Raw genomic sequence first — 11471 nt, 5'->3', positions numbered from 1 at the left:
ACGGGTTCCCAGTGCTGGAAGTAGAATATAAACCCCTTAATCAGAACCAGCTCACTCACCGTCCCCCTGCAGGAACACCAGCCCCAGCACCATGCACAGCGGGTGCACGTTGAACTGGTAGGATGACCCGTCCCAGGCGAAGCCCCCCCGATAGTGACCCATCCACACGCCAGTCAGAACCACCGAGGCCAGACCCAGAACCTGAGCCGCTCCCACCATCCCGGCGAACATCATGCGCTCCTGTTGAGGAGGAGCTTCTTCCATCGTCTGAGGAGGAGACACAGAGAGGGAAACACAGAGGATTACGGGGAAGTTTATTCAAGATAAATCCAGAGACTCTCTCTCCCAGCTGCAACCGTCGGTAACATCAGGAAAAACCATTGCAGCATTTCATAACCAATGAATAAAAACAAACTTCAATGTTTCTCACAGAAATGACATAACATGCCGTTTCCAGCCGCTCAGACTCAGGTCTCTCTGTTAGCAACCTTTTTACAGAGAAGATCTTTGGGTTTTTTAGCGAGGCACATGGAGGGGTACAATAAGAGTAAAACCACTTCAGAGCAGAGGGACCTCTCGTGTGATATACTGCATGTACTGCACTGTTCATCATATCCTTATATTTGGTTCATTTCGGTTTATAGATTGTTCATCTTCATAGTCAACTGTAGATGTATCTTTTCTCCAATGCCGGTTTCTTTTCATTTCTATTTCTTCTTTTCTACACTCCAGCGTTGTTCATTCCTTCTTTTCATTTCTAATTCTTTTCTTTGGCTTGTGTTGTATTCTGCTACGCAAACATTTCCCAGTTTGGGATTCATAAAGTAATTCTGATCTTATCTGACACACTGCAGTATTTGCAGTATGAACAGCAGTACAGACTGGAGAACACTACAGACATCATACATATCCTTACATGTTAGTTAACTTTGAGAAGACATTTTTCACTATTTTCTGACCTTGAAATCTCAAAGATTGATCCACTTATCCCGGAAAAGGTTCAGATAATTAATCAATAAAGGAAAGTTGTTTCTGTCCTGAGAGCATGAGTACTCCTCCCTCCTCTGCATGAAATTAAATACTCGTTGACAATACATGCATTAATTAGATTCATACTTACTGCTTAATTGGAACTTTGATCCATGAATTTCCTAATAAAGTAAAAGTAGCAGACTGAATCACTGCTCAGCTGATCAATGTTTGTATGTTATTTAAGTACAATTTTGTACCTTTTCTGTGTTTGAGTATTTGAACATGCTGTTTTCAGTCTCTGAAACACAGAGATGTCCCTTTCAGGCTTCATACATAAAGAGCTACACCTTCACCAGCTGTGATGAACACCTTAATGCATCAATAATCAGAAGCCCTTTCATATGGCTCTGAAATGGCTGTGTCTAGTAAAACCTTGAATGCAGAGTATTTCTACCATTATCTTATTTTACTTTCCACCATTGCATGCATTAAAAATACCAACACAAACCTCTTCATCACAGAGCGAACACCTGGCACTTTGAGAGAGAATTAGAGATTTCAGACGCTGCTCAACTGGATCCACACCCAGCTCTGGCTTTACGTGCTCTCCCGGATCCCGGTGAAAGCACGGAACTCCTGAGCAGTTTTTATTCTGTATTTACGGTGTTTTATATCCTTTATACCGACTGAACAGCAGCACAGAGCCCGCAGGACAGAGGGCTTTATCAGTAGGAAGTGTCGCCGGACTGAGAGCCGAGAGGAAACCAAGCGGAGCTCCCGCAGACTCTTCCATAACTCTAGATATTAATATGAATCCACATCATTACAACCTCCCTGCACTCAGGACCGGACCACTGGACCTATAAGAGCTGCACACCCACCATAACGATAACCTCAGCACACTGAAACACTTCACCTGTTACCTGCTCACTCATACTCACTGTTATTGTTTACATGATATCAAAAACGCAGCTCACAAACAGGACAACAAAATGCGAGTTATATTAAAGATAAGAGTGAAATAATACAGAGTGGATTCTTACTGCGCTGTCGGTCTGCTGAGGAAGTCCTGAAGTCTGACTACAGATCCGCCTCCTCCCTGAGAGAGAGCTAGAGGGGGGGGGGGGTGGGGAGAGAGAGAGAGAGAGAAAGAGAGAGAGAGGGAGGGAGAGAAAGAGAAAGAGAGAGAGAGGGAGGGAAAGAAAGAGAGAGAGAGAGAAGGAGGGAGGGAGGGAGGGAGGGAGTGTGTGTGTGTTTGTTTTGGAAGCCCAACCCATGTGACAGACTGATAAAGACATTACAAAAAGCACCGTTATTTAAAAGGTTATGAAATTAAAAAAAAGTAAAATCGCTTTCATGCTGTAAAGAATATTACAAAATAAATGTTTATAATAAAGAACAATCATTATTATTATTATCATTATCATTATTATTATTATTATTATTATTATTATTATTATTATTATTATTATTATTATTATTATTATTATTATTATTATTATTATTATCATTATTATTATCATTATTATTATTATTATTATTATTATCATTATTATTATTATCATTATTATTATTATTATTTTATTATTATTATTGTTATTATTATTATCATTATTATTATTATCATTATTATCATTATCATTATTATTATTATTATTATTATTATTATCATTATTATTATTATCATTATTATTATTATTATTATTATTATTATTATTATTATTATTATTATTATTATTATCATTATTATTATTATTATTATTATTATTATTATTATTATTATCATTATTATTATTATTATTATTATTATTATTATTATTATCATTATTATTATTATTATTATTATTATTATTATTATTATTATCATTATTATTATTATCATTATTATTATTATTATTTTATTATTATTATTGTTATTATTATTATTATTATTATTATCATTATTATTATTATTATTTTATTATTATTATTGTTATTATTATTATTATTATTATTATTATTATTATTATTATCATTATTATTATTATTATTATTATTATCATTATTATTATTATCATTATTATTATTATTATTTTATTATTATTATTGTTATTATTATTATTATTATTATTATCATTATTATTATTTTATTATTATTATTATTATTATTATCATTATTATTATTATTATTTTATTATTATTATTATTATTATTATTATCATTATTATTATTATCAGCCTTTTCTGTTGATTCAGCAATACATAAAATCCCTTTCTTGCAATATATTTAATAAAGACGTTAAACTAATTATTTATCAATGAATTTGAGAGTCGTTGATTCTGACAAGTGTCAAAGACATGGGGATGGGGGGGGGGGAGTGATGACTAACAGCCTCAGTGTAAAGGTCTGTTGCCATGACAACACTGAGGGGGGAGGGTTGGAGTCTGTCAGAGCATCAGAGGAGACCATCATTGTTCCTGATGAGGAACACTTTAAAGAGTCCTCTCCTGCTGATGTTCAGGTGTATATCAGTATGTAGTGTCTCTACTTTAAAGAGTCCTCTCCTGCTGATGTTCAGGTGTATATCAGTATGTAGTGTCTCTACTTTAAAGAGTCCTCTCCTGCTGATGTTCAGGTGTATATCAGTATGTAGTGTCTCTACTTTAAAGAGTCCTCTCCTGCTGATGTTCAGGTGTATATCAGTATGTAGAGTCTCTACTTTAAAGAGTCCTCTCCTGCTGATGTTCAGGTGTATATCAGTATGTAGTGTCTCTACTTTAAAGAGTCCTCTCCTGCTGATGTTCAGGTGTATATCAGCAGGAGAGTCTCTACTTTAAAGAGTCCTCTCCTGCTGATGTTCAGGTGTATATCAGTATGTAGTGTCTCTACTTTAAAGAGTCCTCTCCTGCTGATGTTCAGGTGTATATCAGTATGTAGTGTCTCTACTTTAAAGAGTCCTCTCCTGCTGATGTTCAGGTGTATATCAGTATGTAGTGTCTCTACTTTAAAGAGTCCTCTCCTGCTGATGTTCAGGTGTATATCAGTATGTAGAGTCTCTACTTTAAAGAGTCCTCTCCTGCTGATGTTCAGGTGTATATCAGTATGTAGTGTCTCTACTTTAAAGAGTCCTCTCCTGCTGATGTTCAGGTGTATATCAGTATGTAGTGTCTCTACTTTAAAGAGTCCTCTCCTGCTGATGTTCAGGTGTATATCAGTATGTAGAGTCTCTACTTTAAAGAGTCCTCTCCTGCTGATGTTCAGGTGTATATCAGTATGTAGCGTCTCTACTTTAAAGAGTCCTCTCATACATCAGACCATTCATCCTGCAGTCCTTCTCAGGGAGAGAAGTGCAGGTAGTGCACCCCCCTCCCTCTCCTCTGGAGGGCGCTGCACGCTGGAGGATTCAGTCTGTGACGTATGCCGTACAGCAGCGGTGTTCAACCTGAAGTGTGGGCACCTGTTTAGGGACCTGATCAGGGTCTCAGAGTGTCTCACCCTTCCTCTCACATCGACTGTGAAAGTAACTCTCTTTACAGATGACCTTTGACCTTCCCCAGTGATGTCATTGAATCAATAACCTGTGGTCCAAAGCTTTGAGCCAATCAGAGACGTGCTTTAAAAATACCCACGAGGCACCTGTGACTGAGGACAGCGTCTCCATAGCAACAACATCATTACAGGAATAGCTCTCTATTTCTGTCTCTCTCTCTTATAACATCCTCTCTCTCCTTCCTCATCTCCTTTTCTCCTTGTTTCCTCTTTCCTTCTCTCCTACGTCCCTCCATCTCCTCCTCTCCATCCTACCTACTTCTCTTATTCCAAAACAAAACAAACCTTCTCTCCTTTCTTCCATCCCTCATTCCTCCCTCTATCTCCTTCTCACCTTCCCCCATCCATCACTCCTTCCTTCCTCATGTCCTTAAAACTATCCTCCCTCCTCCCTTCATATCTAATTCATCTTTCCTTCCTCCAGCTATCCTTCTCTCCTTTTTCTTGTTTCCTCCATCCTTTCTGCACCTCTCTGCTATGTCGAGCTCTGCTCCCTTATTTCCCCACTTTCCATCATTTTTATTTCTTCCTCCTCCTCCTCCTCCTCCTCTCGCAGACTACTGAGGAGTCGGTGTATGTTTCAGTGTTTCTGTTTCTGAGCCTCTGTGGAGCTTGGGAATGACATGAAAATAGAAGCAATGCTAAGAGTTAGCACCATCCACGCTAGCATCTCTGTGGCTGTGCATGTGCTAACCATAGACTGTATATATAAAGGTGCTAACATGCTAATAGCAACAGACTCTCTTTCTCTCCCTGTCTCTCTCGCTCTACCCCTCTCTCTCTCCCTGTCTCTCTACCCCTCTCTCTCCCTCTCTCTGCCTCTCGACCCCTTCTCTCTCCCTGTCTCTCTACCCCTCTCTCGTTCCCTCTCCCCGTCTCTCTAACCCTCCCTCTCTCTCTCCATTGATTTGCATTGGGTCTATTTTTAGCCCCAGCAGACTGGTCACGTGGCAGCGGGATGACGTCACTAATGTTGTTGTTGGTGGGAGAGAGGGTGAAAGGAAAAGAGAGGGAGAGAGACACTGTAAATATGGAGGAGGTGAGTCTACCCTAACCGTTTAATGTGAGAGAGACGCGAGAGGAGCTCCGGGAGAGAGAGACCGGAGATCCGAGGAAACACAGCCGGGAGGAGCGACCTGTCTGCGGGCTGATCTTCCAGAAGGAGCCGCCGACATCCACGGTACTGTGTGTGTGTGTGTGTGTGTGTGTGTGTGTGTGTGTGTGTGTGTGTGTGTGTGTGTGTGTGTGTGTGTGTGTGTGTGCGCGCGCGCGCGTGTGAGCGCGTGGCTGCAGAGAGGTAAAATGTTGCGCTCACTTATTATCATGTATGCTAATGCTAGCTGCAGCTAAAGAAGAAACACCTGGAGCTAACATGCTAAGACAGGTAGCGATACAGCAGGACAAACAGCAGAGTGCTAACCGCTTCAGAGCTAGCCTAGCAGAAGGCTATCTGCAGTGCTGACCAGTCACTGAGGGCTGTATTATGTACAGTGTTCAGGTGCTTCTGCTGGTTTCCTTTTTATGCTACTAAGAATTATACTCCTCTACATGTACTTCATATCATAAGTGACTCTGCAGGATGGAAAATGGAAAGAAAGTAATAAATGATTATGTATTATTATGGTTTGAGCCTCAGAGCTAACCTAGCAGCTAACATGAGTTCAGAGGATGTATCTGCAGTGGTGGAGAGTAACTGTATTTAAATATAATGTGGAGGTACTTCTCCTCAGAGGGGGAGAAGTACTCAGGTCTGGTACTTGAGTAAACGTAGAAAAAGTATTTATTACGTTCGCTTCAGTATATTTTGAATGCATGACTCCAAGTTATAATATATGAATACTGAAGTATTATATTTACTGAAGGTCTGAAGACTTCTTCCACCTCTCTGTGTGTGGTGTGTAACAGCCCCAGCGTCTCCTCACACAGAGCAACCCAACATAAAGAGAAACGCAATAAAACACCTGATGGATGCTGGATAAGCTTCAAAGCTAACCTAGCATCCATCAGGTGTCCAAAGACTTTATGTACAGTGGAGCAACTCGTAAAGCAGTGCATTAGACATCATGGGGAAAGAAAGCGGCACAGTTGGTTAATATAAACCACTAACACAACAGTCAAGGCCAAGTGAGAGCCATAACGAATGTGTAGGGCTGCAAAATATCTCAAAAGGTTATCCAAATCTCAATATTGGCTTTTGCAATATCTGTTGTTAGTGGTGTTATAACGTGTCCAGTCTGCACCTTTCCATTATTAGAGCTGCACACTCTGAAGGCATTTTCTTGAAAACATCCATGTCATCTCCCAGCTTATCAAGGTTTTGCTCAGTGTTTTATTACCCATCAATCTTCATTGTTGTCTGGCTCATGACACCGACCTACTCTTGTGGAGTGAACTGGAGAGCAGCAGGTCCGACAGTTCCAGTTTGTCTCTGATGCATTAGCTATAATACATCCTGACTCAAATGGACCCCAAAACACAGCTAGTTAGCGACGTGGCACCACGGGTGACTCTCACAGAGGTAATGCCCGAGGTGTCGCTGCACACCTATGGAGCGTTTTGTTGTCTTTAATAGGCTGACACATCGTGCTTTAAAAGGGGACCAGGGGTCCATCACCCCTCTGTCTCTTTAAGAGGTTTGGTGGTTTGCAATGGGACCAGTTTACTTACAAGATCTGGAATTATTCTGCTGTCAAGAGGTGCTAAAGGTCAGTTTGAGCAATGCTAACCTGAACATGTCCCTTAAAACAGGAAATAGGACCTCCAGATTGGTTAGATTTCTAAAGGGAACTTTCTGGGTCTTACATCAATTAATCCAAACACGCAAAACATTTTCTGTTCTTCAAAGATCCGGTCACAATGCTGGAGCAGTGAAATCCGACTCTCATTTATCCAGTCGAATGCTCACTCCTTCCCAAACACATGCATTCATGCTGAAAACATGACGATTTGAAACTAAAGTCTGTGTTCTGATTCAGTGCGGACAACAGGTTCTTCAGTTGGTGCTCCTTAACATCCGCCCTCCAGCTGCTGGTGCTCTGATTGGACAATGATGATGTTGGTAGTGGTGGTGGGGGAGATTTACAGATTTGACACAGATGCTTTTATAAAACCAGGGGTCAGGTGTCAGAGGTCAGTCCATTAGTTACATAAGAGCTTTCAGGAGTCCAGCCATTATTCAATGTCTGTTAGAATTCTGTGTGTGTGTGTGTGTGTGTGTGTGTGTGTGTGTGTGTGTGTGTGTGTGTGTGTGTGTGTGTGTGTGTGTGTGTGTGTGTGTGTGTGTGTGTGTGTGTGTGTGTGTGTGTGTGTGTGTGTGTGTGTGTGTGTGTCTGCCTATGTCTCGCTGTTTGTTTAGGGAAGGGGTGCTCAGGTGAAGCGTTGCCACGGCAGCCAGCTCCCTGGTTGCCAGGCAACACTTCCTGCTCCTCTCCAGGTATTTTGGGACATTTTGGTGTGAGGAGGAGGAGGAAGAGGAGGAGGAGGTTATCATTCTTAACGCTTCAGTTAAACTGAGACACATGAAGGAGAATCTCAGAGAGAGGGGGGGAACATGTTGTAATATTCTGAATGTGGTATTCCTGTGTTGGTCCCTGAAGGCAGCATCTCTAAGCTAAGGGAGGCTAATGCTCGGCTATAAAGGAGCTACAGCACGGTCACATGACTTCACCAGTGGGATATTTCTCATTGAAATTCTGAGGGAAAAAGTCTAAATTCTATGAAGAAAGTGAAATAGTGAGAAAAAAGCCAGAATTCTGAAAAAGACACATTCTGAGAAGTACAGTTTTTATTGTGAGAAAAATGTTAGAATTCTGAGGGAAAGGCTCAAGCATGTAATGTTGGGCTATACAGGACATACAGCACCTTTGGAACTGTAACTCTATGTGGTACAGCGGCTTTTACCTGGGTATGAGATCTGAGTACTTCTTCAAGTCCACACAGGAATATCTCCTCACACACATCCAGGCAATCAGCCAGGATGTGTTCGTCCCACCCTCACACCTTCAGTGTACTTTCCTGTCCACTAGGTGGCGCCAGAGCAGCACCCTGTCTCCTTAATGTGACGTAACCTCAGGTGGAAGATGTACTCGGATAAACCCACACACTATTTAATGAGATGTACAGTATTTAGTGGGTAAATGCACCAAGGCAGAATATAGAGGATAACATGAAGTGCTGAAACCTGATCTGTCTCTGCAGGTCATCTCTTTCAGAAGAGACACTGATTCCATCTCTGCCGTCCATCGTCTGTCCTCCAACACATGGCCGACTCAGAGGATCCACTTTAACGAACACACACACACACACACACACACACACACACACACACACACACACACACACACACACACACACACACACACACACTCACTCTGGAGCAGGGCTCAACCTTCATGAATTCATCGCACTCCTCGGGTGAGTGTATTTTAACATGCTGCATGTGTGTGTGTGTGTGTGTGTGTGTGTGTGTGTGTGTGTGTGTGTGTGTGTGTGTGTGTGTGTGTGTGTGTGTGTGTGTGTGTGTGTGTGTGTGTGTGTGTGTGTGTGTGTGTGTGTGTGTGTGTGTGTGTGTGTGTGTGTGTGTGTGTGTGTGTGTGTGTGTGTACACAGATCACCTGTTTGGCCTCTGCTGGTATTTCTGCTCATTCTTCGTCTGTGCGATTGACTGACTGACTCTAATTTGGTTGCCATGGATATGGAAATAGTACACACACACACACACACACACACACACACACACACACACACACACACACACACACACACAGACACAGACAGCAGTGTGACTCCAGGGGTTGATGCGCCTCAAATAGAAATGCAGAGATGAGTCATCCGCTGAGCTGCTGCAGTACATGCACACACACACACACACACACACACACACACACACACACACACACACACACACACACACACACACACACACACACACACACACACACACCTGTATGGTTTAGGATGTGAGACGTGTTGCTCCTCGCCGTTTAAAGCTGATGTCTGATAACAGGACAGTAATTGAATATGAAACAGAGGACATCCGTGTCTCTCTGCTGTGAGTCATGCTTCAGGACACAGAGCTGTTTACACGGGGGGGGGTGATGATGAGGAGGTGGGATGAAGGTGATGATAAAATGATTCAATGAAATATTATCAACTGTCATCACAGTGGTGTTAGAATCATCCGCTCTGAGCTGATCATCTGGATCTGAACCAACCCTTCAGAATATTCATCTTCAGCTCTGAGTGGTGGACCAATCACAACAGGGCCAGCTGACCAATCAGAGAAGACTGGGCTCTGGTTTCAGACAGAGGGTGAAAAGAGGTGCTGCAGCTCAGGCAGTATGAGAGAAATAAAGAGCTTTCTGAACATTGGAGCATGGAGACATGTCCCAGGAGATCATGTGGTTTTACATGTTACCATTATGTTTTTTTAAACCAATCAGCTCTCAGAGGGGCGTGGCCAGCAGCAGCTCATTAGCATTTAAAGCTACAGACACAGAATCAGAGCTTCAGGAACAGGGCTGAAACTGAGGGGGTTATGGGACAATGATCTGTTTGGAGTTTCAGCCAATCAGATCCAGGCTCTGTGTATATCTGAGACCTGGGATATAGTGATGAAGAAGAGGATGATAGGGGAGCTTTATGAAGTGAGGCAGAAGTGTAAAGTTGAATGGAGATTCTTCAGTAAAGTACCTCCATTGTGTACTTAAATACGTGAGCACATGTACTGCATTACTGTTTAAACCTCTTCTTTGAAGCTTCACTCGGGACAGCCTCAGAGAGCTCTGCTGCTTCTGTACCGCCACACTTCCTTTTGTATGTAGAAGTGTAAAAACAGATGAGGACTTCACTGGATACGTTTTGCTGCTTTTATTTTGAAGGGGGCTTCAGGTGAGGTCATGTATACAGAGGAGCGGGGGGAGTGAAGAAGCTAACAGACATCTGGCTATTTAGCTTTCTAATTCTGCCATTTCTAAAATAGATAATTCCCATTGGCTGTTTGTGTGTGTGTGTGTGTGGGGGGGGGGGATGTATTTTTACTTGCACACAGCCCTGTGAGCAAGGACGCCCCCCACCCACACAAACTGCATCGACACAAGAAGGACGAGGTCCCGCCCCCTGTGTGATTGATAGGTGATCTCTGCACAAACATGACAGCGCTGAACGCCTCCCCCTCTGCCTCCCCCCCCAGAGCTGAAGGCTTAATGCTCCCTCTCTCTCTCGGTCTATTTTTATCCGGCGCTGCTCCTCCTCCCGGGCAGCTATTTTCAGCCCCCCCCCCCCCTTCCTCTTGAATCTTTCAGAGTCTCAGAAACCTTTAGGAGGAGAAGACGTTTCTCCTGAATGATGACATGAGCTTCTGTTGACTTTCTCTCCCTCCGTCTATAACTTCCTCACCACCCAGTGCTCCACTTTCTCTCCTCCCTCTTCCTCCCCCCCTCCTCCTCTCTCTCTCTCTTAATGTTCATTCAGCAGCACACACACCCTCACACACACTCGTCGGTGGCTCTCAGACGGTGAATATTAGCCGTCTGACCGGCAGCTGGTTTGCTGTGTGGTTTTACGACATCTCATTTCTCGCCGCCTCGGATATTCCCATCTTCCTTCCTGGCGTTCCCTCTCTCGTCTTCATTCTCTCAGCTTCTAATTTTGGAAACATGGAACCTCGGGGAGCGCTCTCCCAAAGCTATTTACGTCCTCGCCTCTCCTCCTCCTCCTCCTCCTCCTCCTCCTCCTCCTCCTCTGCTCTCGTCGGGCCGGAGAACAGCGTGAGGATCCTTTGATGCAGCCGAGCAGGGGATTCTGTTCCTGAGTGTCGGTGTTAGTGCTGTTAGCTGCAGCATCTCTTCGCACAGGGAGATATGCACGCTGTGTTTCTGTGATCGCCTCCTCTTCGTCTTCTTCATCGTGAGGACTTGGAGAGGAAACTAACTTTTCTCCACCGTCTGCAGCAGCTGCACGGATCTGGACTG

The 11471-nt window shown here is 42.9% G+C and overlaps 2 protein-coding genes across 4 annotated transcripts in view; one reads left to right on the top strand and one right to left on the bottom strand.

Annotated features, from left to right (window-relative positions):
- The window catches only part of LOC134878074 (transmembrane ascorbate-dependent reductase CYB561), an 8125-nt gene extending 6048 nt beyond the window's left edge, over positions 1-2077 (bottom strand). The window contains exons 1-2 of one of the 2 annotated variants that reach the window (XM_063903874.1): positions 2016-2077; positions 60-267 (exon numbers count right to left, since the gene is read on the bottom strand). In XM_063903874.1, the coding sequence (XP_063759944.1) occupies positions 60-264 (205 nt within the window). In that variant the 5' untranslated portion in view covers positions 265-267; positions 2016-2077. Of the gene's footprint in view, positions 1-59; positions 268-1480; positions 1500-2015 lie in introns of those variants that run through there. The other variant, XM_063903875.1, reaches the window with a different exon arrangement.
- A 3374-nt stretch (positions 2078-5451) lies between these two features.
- Positions 5452-11471, top strand: part of hdac5 (histone deacetylase 5) — a 32778-nt gene continuing 26758 nt past the window's right edge. Inside the window, exons 1-2 of one of the 2 annotated variants that reach the window (XM_063903831.1) lie at positions 5452-5680; positions 8698-8913. In XM_063903831.1, the coding sequence (XP_063759901.1) occupies positions 8892-8913 (22 nt within the window). In that variant the 5' untranslated portion in view covers positions 5452-5680; positions 8698-8891. The remainder of the gene's footprint in view (positions 5681-8697; positions 8914-11471) is intronic. The other variant, XM_063903832.1, reaches the window with a different exon arrangement.

This window comes from Eleginops maclovinus, chromosome 16, assembly GCF_036324505.1.
Source record: "Eleginops maclovinus isolate JMC-PN-2008 ecotype Puerto Natales chromosome 16, JC_Emac_rtc_rv5, whole genome shotgun sequence".
NCBI lineage: Eukaryota > Metazoa > Chordata > Actinopteri > Perciformes > Eleginopidae > Eleginops > Eleginops maclovinus.
Note: the sequence above shows the minus strand (reverse complement) of the source record. Positions and strands in the feature narration are given on the sequence as shown.